Consider the following 19,717-nt stretch of genomic DNA (forward strand, 5'->3'; position numbering starts at 1 on the left):
GCTCTGGTGGTCTTGCCCCACTCAGACGAGTTTGTCCTGGGATGGTGCTTTGATGGTCAGCTCCGATATGACCGAATCTCAGATTGCGTTTTCCATTTTTTCATCTGGGAAACACAGGCACCCTTGAACCATCATAAGCCTTTAGATATATTTAGGCTTTGAAGTGTGAGTGACATACAACATGAAGTGAAGGATTCTAATGCTTGCTTTAGGCTATAAAGAAAGCATGGAAATATGGGGTTCTTCTCATTGGGATTCATGATTACTGGCCTGAGAAGTGGCAGGTATTTATTTATTTATTTATTTATTATTTATTTATTTTTATTTATTCATTTAAAAGATTTTATTTACTTATTTGAGAGAGAGAGAGAGTGCATGTGTGAACATAAATGGCGGTGGGGTGGGGGGAGGGAGAAAGGAAGTCTCCCTGCTGAGTAGGGAACCCAATGAGGGGCTTGATCCCAAGACCCTAAGATCATGACCTGAGCTGAAGGCAGATGCTTCACCAACTGAGCCACCCAGGTGCCCCAGAAGTGACAGGTATTTAAATACCTTATAGGGTATGACCAGTAAATTGCTCTCTATTGAATGATAAATATTAGAACTCAAAATTAAATGTATACAACAAATAACTGAATTCTAGTGAAATATGAATTAAAGTATTGCTTGAAAGAAATTACCAAAATATTTTAAAATGCCAACAGAATTAGGAAGGAAATAATATATTTAGGTTAATGCAAATTGATCTAGTGCTCGTAAGAAGCAATATGTTTTTAAGAACTACAAAAATCTTCATATGCTTTGACCAAGCAAAGACATGTGAAGTTCATTCATTGAAGTAACCAAAAGAAGCCTCTTGTATGAAAGTGTTCAATTTAACGTTATTGTTAATATAGGAATCTGTGAACAACTATTCCTGATGGGAGGGGGGATGGTTAAACAAAAGATGGTCCACTAATTGAATAGAACTTTGGGTAACTATTATAATAATATTGTATGGACACTAGCAATAGGAGGATGTAAAAATGTGTGACCCTGGGACTTTGTAATGAAAGCAGATTACAAAAGTACATGTTCCCTGTGATTACTATGCACATAGGTATATTTATTCATTTATTCTAGAAGTGTTCTAGAAATGTCTACTGATTATATAGCAGATACTGGTGCTAGGTGCTGGAGACACAAGGTGAAAATGTGTGTTTCCTGCTCTCATTAAGGGTCAGTCCAGCTGAAGATAGTCATGCAAACAAATGGAAAAGTGTAGTTATTCACAAAATGCCACTGGAGTGCAGGAGGAGCCTTCAAGTTGGCTGAAGACATAGGGAAAAGCTTCATAAAGGAGCTAAGATTTTTATATGGACAAAATTTGAAATGCAATGTAGAGAAAAATAATCAGTTGTATAAGGGTGGAGGTATTTGAAGTAACTTAAAATTTTTAAAAAGTATCTTTATTGAGATTTAATTCACATATTATAAAACTCACCCATTTAAAGTGTACAATTCAATATTTTCTTGGTGTGTTCATGGAGTTCTGCAAACATCACCACAATCTAAGTTTAGAACATTCTCCTCATCCCAAAGAAATGTATTTTCACTCTTTCAAATTTCTTCCAACATTAAATGTTTTTATAATAATAGAAAATCTAAGCATAAAGACAGAAACTTTTGATCTCTGCCATTGTGGGAAAGTTTTATGTTGCGTGCAAAACAAACCACAAGTACATCATCATGTCTTTATTTTTTCATTTTATTAGTGACAAGGTAAATAGGTATGTGACAATCTTCACAGATATCTACACATGTATTTAAATAAAAGAAGAAAAAGAAAGGAGTTGAGTTGAAAGCATGGGGTTTCAGTGGCGACTAGTCCATGCTGTTTGTTTACTGAATAAAAACCTCCAAGTGTATGATTTTCCCATTTGATTTGCCCATTTTCCCCACGTCTTCAAAACCAGCTGCACGAATTTTAACAGGGATATCTAAAATATACATAGACTCCAACAGAGGCATGGTACAACATGAATTATGAAAGCATTTGACGATGCTATATGGGAAGCAGATACTCTCAGTGCATTGATAGAGAGTGTTCCTCAAGCAGAAGGGATGCTCAGGAATTGATGACTGGTGGGTTCACCTGACCTCAGGTGTCCCCCTTCCTCCATTTGCTTCCACATCTGAGATGGGAGAGGGGCCACGGTGTGCATGATGATCCCCTGTCAAGTGCCTGTAGGTAGCAGTGCCCATCCCCCTAGAGAGGACCACTCTTGGCTACGTCTGTGAGGAAGCCCCCAGACCTTGATCCTTCTGGGTCCCAGTCTTGTTCCTGTCATCTCTACTTTCCTCCAGCTGTCTGTGTGACCCGGTTCATGGGGTTCTACATTTATGTAGCCCTAGAAGTTCTGAGTTCCTTCACAAATGTTAGCTTAAAAGGCAATGGGTATGTTTTCTCAGGGACCTTTTTTGACCCCAAATCCTGAGGAGCTAATCCCTATTGGCCCAAGTCAGGCACAATGACAAGAGTTAGGGCATTACCTGGGGGCAGAGAAACCTGTCAGGCACTCTTCCAATCATATACAGACAACCACCTTCCTGTAAAACCAATTCTACCTAGACGACTAACATGGAAGACCCGCAGAGGCTGGTGTGGGACCCTCAAACTCTCTGAGGCACCTGCAGTTCTCACCCACAGTCAGCCATACATACTGGAGCCAGACATCAGTCCTTACACACTTGAAACTGCTACCATGACAGGATTTAATTCACAAGTGGGAAAAATATGAACTGCATCAGAGTATTCTTCCATGTGCCGTGCATTTGGTTTCCAATGAAGCTCTGCAGCTGTAGCCAAATGGCTTGCCTCCAGATCAAGGCATGACAGAAAATTTAGTGTCTGTGAGTTTGGCTCATCTTTCAAATAAAGTGTGATTGTTGACATCGGGAATACAAATTTTCCAAATGCTTTGTAAACTGAAGGATTTTGTCCGCTTGCTCTATTATATGTAATATTCAGCATATTAATTACAAATATAACTAATGCCAGTGTAAACATGCTTTAGATACATAGGTCTGTAAAATATTGCACATAAATATAAAATTTGTTCAGGATTTCTTCATAGTAATTTTTCATTATCATAAAAAGGATACAAAATTGTGCAGATTATATGAATTTGGCTGGTCAGGTTTACTTCAAAAATGATGACATTACACACGGTTATGGATAATTTACAAGAGTCTTAAACATCAACTTTTTGTGATGGTTAAATTTTAGATGACAGGAGAATAGCTTGAATAAAGATTATTTTCCAAACGTATGTACTATAAAGATTAGCAGTAAAAATGAGTAGTAAAGTTAGAATAGACAATGGTAAATAAAATTCTTAGGAATCCCTTTTCTGGGTTCATCTCACATCTGCATAACTTTATATTTCTTTCCCATGTATGCTTAACACATCTTCCCTGTGTATATAAATTTGAGGTACAGTAGAGAAAATAGGTATTTAATCCCAAGCTAAATACTGGCGTTGCTTCTTATAGATATTAAAAATAATGCTCGCCCATATTGTAAAATTCCTTTTTTGTTAATGGACTCTAGAAATTTTACCATTACTTTTAACCACCAGACAGGTTCCGGAGTACCTTGAAATTTGTGTATTTCTAGCTAATTAAGTCAACGGGAAGATTTTTGTTTCTCTAAAAGGAAGTATAAATACATCTTTTTGCAAAGCTAAATTAAGCAGATGTGAGTCCCCGGAAAATGTGAATAAAAGTGATTTCAGGTAGCAGGTGGCATGGTATTAAGTGAAACTGTCTGCTTTTCCTTAACACTGTCTAAATCCTGAAGAAGCTCTGTTAATTTATCTGCACAAGATGGTTATCTTAGAAGGAAATTTAGTGAGTGATTTCAAAAACCAGCTAACCAAATTGTAATGTCCAAATATTCTAGATGACCAGAACATCTGCCTAGAGCCATGGAGAATAAATAAATAAATTTTTATCCTCAGTTACAAGATCATCTTTGTCGTTTCAAAAGTACTTTCACAGTACTAACAACATAACGCTTGTCTCCCTGAGCCATAACTTCATTAGAAACATTTCTTTTCCATAGGGAGGTGTCGAATATTCCGTTGGATGCAGTAGCGTTGGAAGGTTCGGTCCTAGTTCACCTTCCGAAGTCGATTGTGATTCAGACAGTTCATCTCTGCAACTTGAGTTGGATTTACCTGGAAAGCAACTTGAGTTCCCGTGCCCATTTCAGAGCGTCTGCCAAAGACAGAACGACTAAAGCAAAAGACGTCTTCCATGATTGCTAATGGTTTCCACGGTGTTGAGGATGGACGTTACGTCACCCAGAAGGATCTCTGGGCTCTGTGGCAGCTTCTCCAAAGTGCAGCATAGATGAAGTGATATTTCTGGGGCCCTTCCATTTCCTAGGTCACTGGCAAGTACAGGGAAACCTTTACTGAACCTTTGTGTTCCTTCTTTTCCTTGAACAGGACCAGTGTTTGTGTGTTTTGAGCTTGGGTTTTTTACTTCTCACGCCTCCGTGGCTTTCTCATCTGTCAATTGCTCCCTGTCATTCATATCATCTTGGGGGGGTCTCGCTCTGTCAAAGAATCCACACTATGAACAAGAGAAAAGAGGGCTATAAAATCAAGTTGTTCTGGGAACTGGGTGAAACTCCTCATTCTAAGGATTTTCACTTTCTGTGTTTTCTAAGGAAATCGGAGCTCTGTGGATATTATCTGTCGGATTCTCCAAATTAGGAGGGGAAAGCGGAGTCTTCTTTACCTTCAGAGAGGAATTTGTTGCATAGGGCAGAGGGTTTGGGTCCTTCCTCCTGCCATGTCGTGGTAGTGGGGGAATGTCCCTGTTTTGTATAATCCACTTACGGACCTGGCATTTTTTCCCCTGAGATTATAGCCACAAGGCCCAAAGACTTCCTCTCTGCTTTTCTGCATGCTTTCTGGAGCAGCAGAAGTACCAGCTGCTGAAGTGTACTGTAGGCTACCTCGCGATGGAATTTAGGAAAAAGAGAGGAGATGCTTGCATATCGCTCTTACTTGTGGAGCACATAGCATATAGAGGAAAAGTAGATTGGCCATTTCTTTCAATCCCAGGATATTTTAGTGATTTTCCAAAGACCAACCAGCAACTTGAGGAAGAAGTGATTCTAGAATCTTCATCCTCCTGAATTTCCATTAGTATTTGATCTGGAAACCTGGAACCTTAATTCTTATTGATTGTTTCTTACACTGGAAGCCAAATTCACTGGGTTTCGTTGATAACTATTGAGTTGTCTTTTTTTTTTTTTTTTTTTGCAGGACTAGTACCATATTCTGTCAATTGCCATATGTTGTTGTACCATTTATGGAAACAAAGATAGTATAAATAACAGAATAATATAAGAGTCTATTTCTAAAGGTAAACTATGCAGTAGCCTCTGTAGACTCAGGAAGGCACAAAACAGCTTATGATCATTATCATAAGGAAAGATATATTTAACTCACATGGCAAGGTTTTCTCAGTTTGTTAAGCAAGCCACATATTGTTTTAAAATAAAAATACACTATGATTTTGGGGAACCACAACAATACTGGTTAACTAAGATGTGACTGGATTGATTACTCTTATAGTCATGTAACTGTGACACTTCCTATTTTGGAGCGGAAAGCTCTGTGAAACTTGGCAGTCGTGTTGGTTTTGGGGCTAGAAATTAATGCCTATTGTAGATTTTTACAATAAACTTCAGTAAAACACATTAAATCTTCCTAATGGAGATGGACTAATTGGCAAGATAAAAAAAAACAAGTTCAAGAATATAACATGCACGATCTATTTGGCCTGATAGTCCCAGTATCAGTTAATTACTATATTAATTGCACCTGCGTAGTGCTTGCAACGAAACATCTCAGGATTGCTGATAGGATCATGTCAGTAAAAAGCTTGAGATCTTGACTAATTACACAAGAAAAAGAAGACTTCATAAAAAGATTTTTCACTCCAAGCATATTGGAAAGAAGATCACAGGTCTCAGCTAAGAAAGTCTAACTCTTTCTGTATTTATTTACAAGAAATCTCAAGATAAAAGCGGCATTAAACACTCTTGGTCTTCTTAAATGTCAGCTATGTAGGCATAGTACGGTTGCCAAAACAAACATGATACAATTTTCCTGTTAGCTTTTTGGACTGTTAAAAATCCCCAAATCATGCCTCTGGCATTGTCTTTTTTAAATCTCTAGGTGTATCCTTGTAAATCCCCTCAGTGGCCTCTCTACTCAACAAGAAAAATAAAAGAAATAAACTTACCTTCCATAAAGCTAACGTTAAGATGGCCAGAACCAATAATCCAAGAAGGATTGCTAGTATTATTACCCATAATGGGATTGAGAAGGAAACATTTGGGGTTGTCCAAATAACTGATGTCTTAATCTGAAATGGAAAATAAAGCAAATGAGCTCAAATTTGAAAACTATTGGGTGAAATAAAGCAGTAATTACCAATACAACACGGGGGCTGGGGGTTAGTTCTGCAAAGATCCATACAATAATTGAAATCATCCCAGGGGAGATTTGAATGTCTACAGCACTCAGACAGTGAATCTTCTTTTTTTAAAGGTTTTTTTATTTATTCATTCGAGACACAGAGATACAGAGAGAGAGAGAATATGAGCAGGGGGAGAAGCAGAGGGAGAGGAAGAAGCAGGCCCCCCGCTGAGCAGGAAGCCCGATGTAGGGCTCGATCCCAGGACCCTGGGATCCTGACCTGAGCCAAAGGCAGACGCTTAACCAACTGAGCCACCCAGGCGCCCCTCAGACAACGACTCTTAAAAACCAGCACATTCTTAGGTCCCCCAGGTTGGATGGAAGATCTAATTACAGACACCTGGTGTGTGTTTGGCTTCGAACAGCCCAGAAACCCTGGCATGGAACTGAGGTGGACCAAGACTGAGAACCAACAAGGTGGAAACGAGTGACTTTAAATCGGGCTGGACCTTTTATGGCAGTAATGACTAAAAGTAGACCCTCTGGAAAGCCAAGTCTGTCCACACACATTTCTCCACAGAACTGAGCTAACCTCATTGAGAGGTGAGTTGAACTGGATCCATCAGACTCTTGAATGTGCAAAAGATTAGAAAATCACCTAATCACCTATATTAATTACACCTGCATAGTGCTTGCAACGAAACATCTCAGAGGATTGCTGATAGGATCATGTCAGTAAAAAGCTTGAGATCTTGACTAATTACACAAGAAAAAGAAGGCTTCATAAAAAGATTTTTCACTCCAAGCATATTGGGAAGAAGATCACAGGTCTCAGCTAAGAAAGTCTAACTCTGGCGAAGGTTGGTGGCTCTGGAATGTTTCCTGACTGGATACATATGGGTGTTTTCATAGCCTGCACCCAAGTATGGGGCCCTGACCATGCTCAACTCTTTCCTCTGCCTTCTTAACTACATTGGAGCATCCTGCCTCTGCGCTTCTCAGCCTGTCTGGCTTTTCACTGCTCCTTCATGTTGGTCCATTTCCTCTATTTGGCAGACATCCTGATGGCTTAATTCACTCAATTCTCCAGCCCCAGATATCATTTACAACCAGACTAAACAAAGGCATCACCAGTAGTGACTTGATCCCTGCTCTCAGTGAGAAAGAGGCTGGCCTTCACCTGCTCGCCGTTATACCTTCCTCCTTTGCCTGCTAACTCCCTTTGCCCAGCAGTCCCTATTTCATCCAACACATCAGCAGGAAGTGCAGCATTCCATGACCATGCTGGGATTAGCCTCACCCTGCTTGCTGCCGTCTAAGGACAGGGCACGTGGTGCATGAAGCAATACACCACAAGGACTCAAAGCAGTCACGATGCCACTGGATTCTGCAGCCTGCATAACTTATTCTACACTGATCCTCTGCATGTATATGGCTGCGTGAGCAAGCCAGGGACTGATGACTTCTGAATCACCTCTCTTTATATACCTTTCCCTTGGTGAATTACATCTAGTAACACCTATGAAGTCAGTGCTCAATCCTCACCGTAAGGTGCTCCGAGGGAGGACATGAAGTGGTCTTTCAAAATGATCCTAATATTACTGGAAGCAGATGCCTACAGTTTCGATAATGAGAATTTCAGAATTTTGGAACCATAAGGGATAGTAGTGATCATGTACTCACCGGCCAGTTACAATGACCCAGGAGAGAGAAAATCTGGAGCCGTGAAAATTCTGAGGTTTCTTTTCTTTCTTTCTTTTTTTTTTTTTGATTTTATTTATTTATTTGACAGAGAGAGAGAACACGTGCACAAGCAGGGAGAGCGGCAGGCAGAGGGAGAAGTCAACACCCTGCTGAGGACCCTGGGATCATGACCTGAGCCAAAGGCAGATGCTTACCCGACTGAGCCGCCCAGGTGCCCCAATTCTGAGGTTTCTGATAACTGTTTCCTCCCCCTGAGCTCTAAGTGCACTAAGGAAACAACATAGTTTCAGGCTATGTTTAGTTCATGTGTTAGAGATCGCCAAAATTTACTAATAGGTAATTTACAGTAACACAAGCAACCATGCTTCTTCATCTTCCCTGTCTTGATTTACCTAATTAATATCTTAAATTGCCTCCCAATTTAGCTAAAGGAGTTGAAAGAAGGGCCAGAGGGCCACGGAATGTTCTGTTCAAATTGTTAGGTTAGTAAAAAGCAATGGGATGGGAGAAAACCTACCAGTGACTTTGCGGGGTTCCTTTGCCTCTTTGGCAACTATAGGTTTTGAGGTTATTATCTAAAAAACTGGTCATTCTGTAGAAACAGGTAGGGGAGGTCACTTACAAAGAGTTAATAATGATATGTGAAGGCTTTTTTTTTGCAGCAATGATGGAAAATATGAATAAAATATTAAATTGAACAGGATATGCTTATTAGGGTCTTCTGAAGCAGAAAACAGCTTTCTAGGTATAATTACAAAATCTACTGGCTTTTCATTTGCAATCACTTCCAAAGATCTTGACAGCAGTGTCTTAAAAACGTCTGAGAGTAGATGATCCCCACTGTCCTTTTCAGTTCCAAAATTCTGAAATTCTCATCACCCAAATGGTCATCAGTCTGCTCCCAGTAACATTATGCTCACTTAAAAAATACCACGCTATTCCCTTTCTCTGAGTATTTTAAAAGTTAAGATTATACATGTCTTGTACATTTCCTGTAAGTCATCATATGTAATTAACCAGGAGGAAAGGACAAAGAATTTTAAAAGAAAGCAAACTGGAAAACTTTCCCCCTGCGCCTGTATTCTGCTTTTCTTGTCTGTTGCCTTTAGGACATCCATGTGGCACTGAGGCTGCCCAATCTTCTCAATCTAAAATGTGAGCAGTTGCAAAGACCTTCCTTGGCCCCTGGTGTTTTCCTAAACTTACCTAGGCTTTGCACCGCATAGTCAAGAAGTCACTACACTGAGGACAGTGGAAATACAGAAAATCAACAACAGTGCCCCGGAGCATTTCTCCAGATTGCCAGTGCGGGGGAGCTAATAGGTTGTTGCTGGAAAGGGGTGGATGAAGAGTCAAGGGTGACACATCACTGGAAGAGTCGTACGTGTCTTGGAAAGGGAGGTCTTTCTGAGGACACATTGATCAGGGAGTCATGTGACATATTCATGTGTATAAATGGCAATGCGGCATTTCATTCATGGGTGGAAACAGGTAAAGCCCAGTTTTCCTAAAAGTCAATGCTCTGTATAAATTAGAAACTTGAACTACAGAGGCAAGCTTGCTAGGGAAAGACTAAATTGATCACTTTTATAAGACCAAAGCTTATTTAAATTTGTATTAGTGCTGTGGAAATTACAGAATGGTTTTGGGAAAACTTGCCAAGAAATAAAATGTTGGAAAATACTAGAACTTTGTTAGTATTTATGTTTGTCTTGCAGCTCATTTTGATAAGCCCCCAAGAAACTTAGTTATCCATTGGATAACTAGTAGTAAGAAAAATTGGTCTTAATTTTCAGTTTATCATGACTAAGCACTATTTTTTGTAATAATTTTTCATTCATTTCAAATAAGATTTATTAAATACCCCATGTTCTCTGAAGCTCTGCAGGTATTATCATCAGCTCCAAGCTGGAACATTCTGTAACCCTGCTCTAGATCTGTGCTGTCCAATAGAAATAAAATGTAAGCCACATGTGTAATTAAAGAATTTTCAGTATCCACATTAAAAAAGGAGGAAAAAGATGAGATTAATTTTAATAATTTATTTAAGCCTGAATATCAAAACTATTATCATTTCAACATGCAGTTGATATAAAAATATACATATGACATTTTAAACTCTGTCTTTTTTTAAAAGAAGTCTCTAAAATTCAGTGTGTATTTTATATTTGCAGCACATAACAACAAACTAGATTTTCAAAGGTTAAAGTGAAATGTAGTCTCAGAGAAAAAACACAGCTGCATTTAATGGACAAACACCTTATACAGCAACAGTTTTTAGGTTTACATTTAAATGAGTTAAAGTAAAACTACTAGTTCATTCTCACAGTGGCCCCCTCTCAGGTGGCTGATGGTCACCATACTGGACTGCACAGCTCTAGAACATTTTGTATGATCTCACACAATGGTGTGATTTACCTGTTTACTTAAGTCCCTCCTTATAAGATTCATTCATCAACAAGGTGGTCCCAAGGCAGAAGGCGGGGTATATTGAGAACTAAAGGTTTCCTTTAAGAATATGGACAAGAGATTACATATTTCACCTGCTTTAAGAAAGAAGGGTAATGGTGACTAACTGAAGTAAGTACTGAAAATTTAGGGAGAAAAACTCAAGTGTGTGCCAACTAATCAACAAACTGTTTCAGTTTATCTTCATGTATCAAGAACCTACAGCTATTTAAAGAACTACATAACATTTTAACAATTCCTTTATTATAATTATCTGCAATTTTAGGACGTGAGATCCATAAATTACAAGTGGTTTAGACTTTCTTAAAGTGATGCTAAGTAGGGAACATTTAATCTTACCTTCATCAAGTCATAAATCTTGTTGCTCTTTATTATGGTTGAAAGATCATAAATAAATTTTTAATATGCCTACATTTTATCATTGACATTTATGATATGTTTTTGTATATTTTGACAAAATACCAAGGTAGAAGGAAAAAGCTCCCTTGTATTTGCAACTGTAATTGATGTTGACATCTGTATTTATGTATCACAAAATCTTGTGTAAACATACTTCATAGGGGTCACAGGAATGTTTTAAATGAATGTACCAAGATACCCTACCTACAGTGCCATTTAGAACAAAATGATATCATAAAGTGGACCAGCTGGACACACATTTTAACAACATTTAAATAACCCCTATGAGATAAGCAGTTTGAACTCCAAACAATTGTTTGATATAATAATTCCATTTTAAGGCTTTGAAGTTGTGCTAACAAATGAAATGGAGTCACAGTTTTTGTATGGAGGTTTTCAATAAGGATTCTCATGAACTCTTTTATAATAACTACTGTTGGAGTTATACTAGACAATAATATTCCCTCCTGGGTGTCAATTATGAAATTCAGCTTTAGTGGCATGACATACAAATGCCAACGTTTCTTGCTAGGCAAAGAAAATGGTCAAGTAACTGAATCCTGTTTTTTCTGCTGCACTGTAATGATTGAACATTCAATCATAGCCCTTTGCATCCCAGGCCACCTTTCCCTCACCTGTGAACACGGCAAGGGTCACGTTTCATGAGTTCGTTACAAACACAGACATGCTACAGGTAGCAGATAGGAGGCACTCTTTTCTTCTGTGTGTGAAGCTCACATGGGGTTCTAGAAATGGTTGAAATCATGGCCACGTTGACAAGGGAATACAAACTCACTAATCATCCCACACAAGGGCCTAGGAAAACAAGTCTCATTACAAAAGAAGTATCTGAGAGGGTTTCCCCATTGGCAGAGTATGGATTGGAGCTCTTATGATTCTCAACCTACTCCAACTGATTGAGCCCCTTAAAGCAATTCCCTTCTGCTGCATTCTTTTCCAGATGAGAATGACCTTTGAGAAGAACTCACTATAAAAAAAAACAAAACACATCAACTAGCTCAAAGCACAGTCCTCTCAAATCAAGCCACAGGAAAATCGTTTCCCTGTAGTGCAGGGCAAATTTTCTACTGACCCGATCTCCGCTCGGTCAGGTATTAGGAGACCCAAGGGCACCTTCATTCCTAAATGTTTTTCCAATAACCTTTCCATAAATGATGTGGTAAATCATCCACCTCAGATAATAAGGCTTTTAAAAAATGCAGTGACAAGGGTGGTGGGGATGGGGAAGCACACGTAACAGATAGTTTTGTGGGTCTATCGAGATGAGTTGAGAACAGCAGGCTATCACCTGGGGCCAGTACAGAAAACCCAACGCTGTTGACAGGATTGACTGTAACATATGTTTCTGGTATGGAACACATGCTCAGAGAAAACAAAGGGACCCAGATTTATCTCCCTTAGAGAGACAAGCCTTTGAACCTCTTTGGATGAACATTCTGTATTAAAACCCAAAGCCTCTGTCTTCTAGGTTGAACGTAAATCCAACTACAGCAGACATCTTGTGAGGGAAAGAAAGGCGAGCTAAATGAAATAAGATGTGGCCGTCCTTACTTTAACATGCCACCAAAGCTTACAAAAATATTTTGACATTTCCAAGTTGGGCTTCCTTGACTTAGCCAGGGAGGGTGAGACATTTGGGGAGGTTTACTATTACTGAGGCTTGAAGTGTACCTTGTTCCAGGTGTAATGCAGGCCTTCAGAGACATCACTTTATTAACCTTCTCAACAATGCTTTCAGGTGAATATAACAGCCTCAGGGAGGTACGGTGATTTCCTGAATGTTTCCTAATTAGAGTGGGTGGAGCCAGGGTGAGGCCCAGGAGAATGTGTGTGTGTTTAATAATATAATCCCATTTTTTTATTTTTTAAATTTAATTTTTAAAAATTTTAATTAACCCATATACTGTATTATAAGTTTCAGAGGTAGAGTTTAGTGATCCGTCAGATGCATATAACACCCAGTGCTCATTCCATCAAGTGCTCTCCTTCATGCCCATCATCCAGTTACCCCATCCCCCACCCCCTTCCCTTCCAGCAACCCTCAGTTTGTTTCTGAAACACATTTGAAATGTGAGTCTTGCCCTGTGTTGCCTGACCCCGTGCTAGAGTTTCCTAGTGCTTTTATTTTTTTTAAGTATGTTCCACACCCAGCCAACGCTGTGCTTAAACTCGCAACCCTGAGATTAAGACCTGAACTAAGATGAAGCGTCCGATGCTTAACCAACTGAGCCACCCAGGCGCCCCCCTCGGTGCTTTTAAAGCACAGTGCCAGGGCCCCAGCCCAGCCCTCCTCAATCCCGATATTTGGGGTGAGGTCTTAGCATGTATGTATCTTTAAAGTTGCACGAGTGATGATGCTTTGCATACTCAGGGTTGAAAATCACTAATCAATGGATTCATCCAGTTTAAATTACTAAAAGTACATCAGGCTAGAAAGATTAAATTTTATAATTACATTTTAAGACTTCACCGATAAGACGTCATGATAGTATCAACTTACATACCATCCAAAGCAGTGCCTCTCAAGTTGTACTGTGTACACGAGGCCCTCATGATTGTGATAAAATGCAGATCCTGACTCAGCAGGTCTGGAGTGAGGCTTCTTTCTGAATTTCTGACAATTTCCTAGGTGATGCAGATGGTGCTGTCTGCAAGCTGCACCACGAGTAACAAAGACCTGGGGACCAGGGTTCAAGTGGGGGTTGTATCTATGGAATGACCCAGAGACAAAGGTTTAAATCTTAATATTTTTTTCCCAGAGCTCTGGCTGTGATCACCTTCATGGTAAACTCAGGGTCTGGGTGACCGTGTCCCCGTGTCCCCGTGTCCCGGTCTGCTCTCCACGGCCTTGCCAAGCTGTGGAGGACTCCAGCAGTTGTGTTGTGACTGATAGACCCCCGTCAGTAATGTTTAGTAGCCTCAATTTTAAAATAACATTTCATTCAAATGAAGATCATAGTGTGCTTTTTTTCCAGGTGAAAATTACAGTTCTTTGCATAGAAAGGATATGACTAAGGTCATCCAGCTGTCCCTAAGGAAGAGTTTCCCCCCAACATCCCCACCTCACTTACCATGCTGTCTTTAAAATTAAACAATTAGGAGGATTGCATTATAGTGATCATTGCTATCTGGACTTCTTCCAAACAAAATGGCTTGATGAAAAAGTGGTATTAGTCCTGCACTGATTTTTTTTTTGAGTAGAAATTGACACTGAAGGTTTAAAAATTTGATCAAGCAGCACTAAGAAATTTCCAGACTGAGATAAGAGAAGAGTGATCCAGAGAAGAAACTTTCCTCAAGTTAATGTAATAAGCACTTAAATGTAGCACAAGCAGAACAGTGATTTAAAAAATAATTATTTCAACAAAATTATTGTGGCTCTATATTTTTCAGATACTCACTGCTATGCTTCCTTCTGGGAGTTTTGCTGGCTGATCTTTATAAGGCATCTTCTTAACTTTGAAGGACACCAGGGATGCAAGAGAATAGGGATCATTTTTTCTCTGAAATTAAAAATATTTATTTAAATATATTCCATGCAAATATTTAAAAAGTTATACAGGCAGCCATCCAATTGTTTTCCAAAGCAAAATTTCATTTTTCCTTCTTTTTTCATTTTTCTCTTCAAAAAAATTTTCCCCATCCGATCATCCATCATACATCCAGACATCCTTTGAGACATCCATTCCACTGTCCATCCAACTGCCCATCCAGTCATTCATCCTTTTCTTAGTTCTAAAAAGAATTTGTCGTATTAACAAAAGACTTGGTACAACGACGTTAGAATAAAAACAGAAAATCAGAGTCCTAAAAAGGATCAAGCACAAAGATTAATATAGTTGCTGCTAGTGAAGAACAAAGGGGAGATACAGTGGGTTATAAAATTCTTATTATCTGATAGAGGGAAATATTTTAGGAGAGAGACTGATACTAAGTTATAAAGAAATTTATCACATTTCATCTGATACAGAAGATCCAGAGTAGGCTCTCTTAGTCTCAGCACTGTTAGGATTTTGGGGTTGGATGGGGTACTGTCCTGAGCATTGTAGGATATGTAGCTCTCTCTGACCTCTACCCACTAGATGTCAGGCCAGTAACACCTCTTTCCCAATTGTGACAACCAAAAATGTCTTTAATTATTGTCAATGTCCCTCGAGGAGCAAAATCCCCTTGGTTAAGAACCACTGATTTAGGGGTGCCTGGGTGGCTCAGTCGGTTGGGCGTCTGCCTTTGGCTCAGGTCATGATCCCAGCGTCCTGGGATAGGGCCCCTCATTGGGCTCCCTGCTCGGTGGGGAGCCTGCTTCTCCCTCTCCCTCTGCCTGCCTGTCTGCCTACTTGTGATCTCTCTTTCTGTCAAATAAATAAATAAAATCTTAAAAAAAAAACAAACCACTGACTTAAAGCCATAGATTTTTTGATAAAACTTTTCAGCAAAAAAATTTTTTTTTTGTTTAATTGGTTCTCATATTAACTGTTGATTAAAGTCAAAGGAAAATATTTAAGACTAAGTCAAGGAACATAAATTTTGAAAACGTAAATTTCTGTGGTTCCCCACCATTTAACTTGAGACAGTGATTAGAGCTATCCAGTCTTAGGCTGGAGCTGGTTCATAATGGCTCTTGAGAGCAGACTGTTAAAATTTCAGGAATTTTGAGTATCAGTTGTTAAACAGAGCCATTATTAAAACTTCTATCCATGTAACTTTCAGAAATTTGTATTTTTTAAAAGGTCATACACACTCCAAACTCAGTATTTATTAACTATTTTATTGTATTTTGCTAGTACCTATGCTCTGGATATTATTTAAGTCTGTTGTATCTGGAAGGGGATGTGCCTCTCTTCCCAACTCCAGATTTGGTGACGTTATGCTGGCAGCTTGAAATCGGCCACGGTGGGAATATTTACACCATGGAAATCAACAAATGCTGCACATTGGAGCTTCCCCCACTACTCCCACAGAGCAGTTTATTAAACATTCACCAGCACTTCACCATTTATAATTCAATGTTGGGTTTCTTGAAGCCAATCCATCAAGTTGGATTGTAATAATTTTGTTTACATTTTTTTACGAAGTTCTTTTTTTTTCTTCCTGTGACTGAATGTTTTTCTCTTTTCAATAAATCCCATTTCCTCTAGATGATAAGGACAGGCAAGAGTATGCAACATTTTTAAATACTTAAAGTCACTATATCTTTGACTTTTTCTCTCTTTCTATGCCAACATTCCAGGATAAGTAACTTTATTCATTTGGAAAAATTATTTTTTGGTTGTTATTCTTCTGATGTTCTCTTGTCTCCTGGCTTTTCCATTTTAACTGAAAGTTGGATTTGTTTGTATGAGAAGTGTTTTTTAAAACGTGGAAAAACTTTGCTCATAAAATCTGGCATGTACTTGGTGATTGAAATCTACTTTCTTTAGCACCCTGGCTGGTAGGCACAGAAGGAACATGACTATATTCTGGTCATGAGATTCTGCATAAGAATCACAATTACATACTCATGTATGTCCATGCTCCCCAAACTCCAGTGAACAAGTTTTCTCTAGTCTCCAAGTTCAATTAAAAAAATTGATAGAAAATAATTCTCTTGCACTCGAAGTCGTATCTTTGAGGAACAAATCAATAGAGACCTCCATCTCTGTCTCAACTCTAGATGGGAAGTTTTGTCCTGCCTGATTCTGCATTTATGAATATGGAAGTTTCTTAATGAATAAAAGGTGGGATTTGAACTCTAGAATGTAGAACAGGGAGAAACATGTTTGTCTGAGGGGATTTCCATTCACCTCCTTCCTTTACCCCCTCTGCTCTTGGCCATAGTTTGATTTTTCCTCATGTTTTACTTTATCCCCAGTCCTTAGTATCCTTTCCAGTGGTTCACAGCCCCGTGGGCTTTGCTGAGCTTCAGAAACACCTGGGATCAGGCTCAGGGATTCTAATTCAGAAAGATGAGGATGAAACTATATTTTTCCTACATTGTTTGCAATTTTGACATTGTTGTTTAACTTATTATTTGTCTCTATTACTTTTCTCCTCAACAAGATTATATAGAAATGGAGGGTGTAAACCATGGGATATAATGTTTATATCTTCCACAGCACCTTGAACAGCTTCAACCCTGGCTGACTGACCACGTAAATGGATAGTGAATGAACCCTTCGACCTCACATAACACCCATTTTATAGCACCTTATAGAAGGTTTAGTTCTTTCAATGGTTGAATTGGACCCCATCCACTATCAACTAGATTAGAAAGTTCAAGAAGTTCTAAGAAAGGTAGTGACATAAAATGGGGGCTGTGGTTCATGAAAACGGGCTGTTGACCTGTCCCTCCACTATTTGATTCAGTGACGTAAACTGACACAGTCTGGGGCCTGAACAAATTAAGGTGGTAGGCAAATAGCCTGCAAACAATACAACTCATAGACAGATCTACTCCTTATTTTAAATTATTCTCCAAACCCAAGATTCTTCCATCCTTTTCAGTAGGAAAATGCATTTATTTTTTCATTTTTCTAAGATGCTCTGGAGCTCCAAGGAATGGGGATATGTAAGCAATTAGACTATGATCAGCTGGGGTGGCACCAAAGATGCGCTAGTCTTGTGACTGCAGGTCAAAAGCATGGCACAAGTAAGTATTTAATTCATGAACAACAATTATGAGCAGAGTCATATTATTGATTCTACGTTCAAAGTTGAATGCTTTTAGCCATGGTCTTCACATAACAACTACATTATTCTTAGGTTTAAAAGAAATCTCCTCTTCCATATAGCAATATACTCAACTAATAGCAATCACTGCTACATTGCAGGCAATTTAAGACTGAAAAAGCAGCTGGAGTTAATATCCCTTGACAATACCTGGGACCTTCGACCTGCCCCAGCTAGCTATTAATCCTCAGAAAATGCCCTGTTCCTCTCTCATTTCTGCGTCATTTCGACCGTGGTTTGCAGCTCACTAGCTGTCATGCACTTTTGCACAATGATTTGCTCACGGTCTTGGTACTAATACAAGTCCTCTAGTCGGTAATAAATGGAGAGTGAAGCTTTTGAATTGGTTAAATACATGGTGTGGCTGGTAACGTCATGAGCCCTTCCACTCCTACCTTCCCACGGCTCACTTCCTTCTCAAGAATTCTTTTTGACCACATAGCCCATGTTTAAGTACTCAACATTTGCCAGAAACAAAGCCTTGTGAGCTGATAAAACCTAAGCGATTACTAGTGAAATCTTACCCTGGGAAGGATTGTTTCAAGCAACAATCACAGGACAGGTTATCATTTAGGACTATTCTAAATAAAATCTTTTTCTGACTGGTTTGCATGTTCACCAAGTGGACAGAAACAAACATAATGCAGCAAATCATGTCATGCAAGAATTGTAAACTTTCTAGTTCAGATTAGGAAGGCAGAGAATGTTTACCTCCTTCTGGATTGCATGACAAAACCGTTAAAGACCTCCAGTATGTAGTATATTCTTAGAGAGAGTGGGAGAGGCAGGGAGGGAGCGAGGGAGAGAGACTGCAATAAGGAAGGCACTCCTCTTCAGCACTCAGATTACAAGACAGGGAATAAGCAGAAACTGGGTGTGTGGAAATGTGGGCTATGGCTGTGGGTAAATGCTGGTGATTTGAGCCACTCTCTCTGGTCTTGGTTTTGGCTCAGGTCATGCTCTCAGGGTCCTGGGATCATCGAGCCCCATATCGGGCTCTGCGCTCAGCGGGGAGTCTGCTCGAGATTCTCTCTCTCCCTCTGCCCCTCTGCCTGCTCTCTCTCTCTCTCTCTGTCAAATTAACAAGTTAATAAATTAACAATCTTTAAAAAAATTAAATAATCATGTTTCCCTTGACTGTGGTGTCGTAATGATTTTAGTCCTGTTTCACCAAAAAGTTATTCTCCCTTATTTCAGTAGGATGTGATACCCAAAGTAATAGAAGGAATGTATGGTTATCATTGAACACTGTATGGGCTTGGGAATTCAGTGAGACTCCTCTCCTCAACTCCTCAACTCTGAGATAAGTAGTAAGAACCCCAAAACAGAGTGACCATGAACAAATCGATGGAAAGGAAGCGATACCTGAAGAGGAGCCTGGTACATAGTTGGCACTCCATGGGTATTTGTTTAGTGAATGAATAAATAATGATTTAACTAAAAAAAAAATTAAAAATCAAATAAATTGTGTACTGCACTTCTCCCTGGTTCAGGCATTCAAAACTGGGGGTGATTTTGCCCCCAGGGGACATTGGCAATGTCTGGAGACAGTTTTGATGGTCATAACTGGGGAATGGGTTGCATCTAGTGGAGGCGGGCAGGGATGCTGCTAAGCATCCTATAATGCACTTCCTATAAAGCATTCTATAATCCTATAATGATTGTTCCCCACAACAAAGAATGATCTGATCTGAAAGAGTATGCTGAGATTAAGAAACCCTGCCTTAGTTAAAAAATAAAAACCTTCACCACTATTTCATAAATACCTTTAACTTTCCTTCTATTTATTTTAGAAACAAAATTAAATAGGATTTGCGAGACTACAGAAGTATTTTGAATCCCAGAAAACATGAAAATCCAGAGTTATGAAATTCTGTATTTATTAGTTAGACTCAAAAGGACTTTACCATTTGATTTTCTATGGTGCAATGAGC

The 19,717-nt window shown here is 39.1% G+C and overlaps 2 protein-coding genes across 2 annotated transcripts in view; both read right to left on the bottom strand.

Annotated features, from left to right (window-relative positions):
• Window positions 1–19,717, bottom strand: part of LOC145721354 (ubiquitin carboxyl-terminal hydrolase MINDY-3-like) — a 287,265-nt gene that overhangs the window by 56,915 nt on the left and 210,633 nt on the right. The window lies entirely within an intron of this gene.
• ITGA8 (integrin subunit alpha 8) overlaps window positions 1,730–19,717 on the bottom strand; it is an 85,280-nt gene continuing 67,292 nt past the window's right edge. The window contains exons 11-13 of the mRNA XM_081819185.1: window positions 14,477–14,578; window positions 6,307–6,429; window positions 1,730–4,620 (exon numbers count right to left, since the gene is read on the bottom strand). Of these exons, the coding sequence (XP_081675311.1) occupies window positions 4,534–4,620; window positions 6,307–6,429; window positions 14,477–14,578 (312 nt within the window). The 3' untranslated portion in view covers window positions 1,730–4,533. The remainder of the gene's footprint in view (window positions 4,621–6,306; window positions 6,430–14,476; window positions 14,579–19,717) is intronic.

This window comes from Leptonychotes weddellii, chromosome 5 (assembly GCF_054177405.1).
Source record: "Leptonychotes weddellii isolate Sample4059 chromosome 5, ASM5417740v2, whole genome shotgun sequence".
In the NCBI taxonomy this organism is placed as follows: Eukaryota; Metazoa; Chordata; class Mammalia; order Carnivora; family Phocidae; genus Leptonychotes; species Leptonychotes weddellii.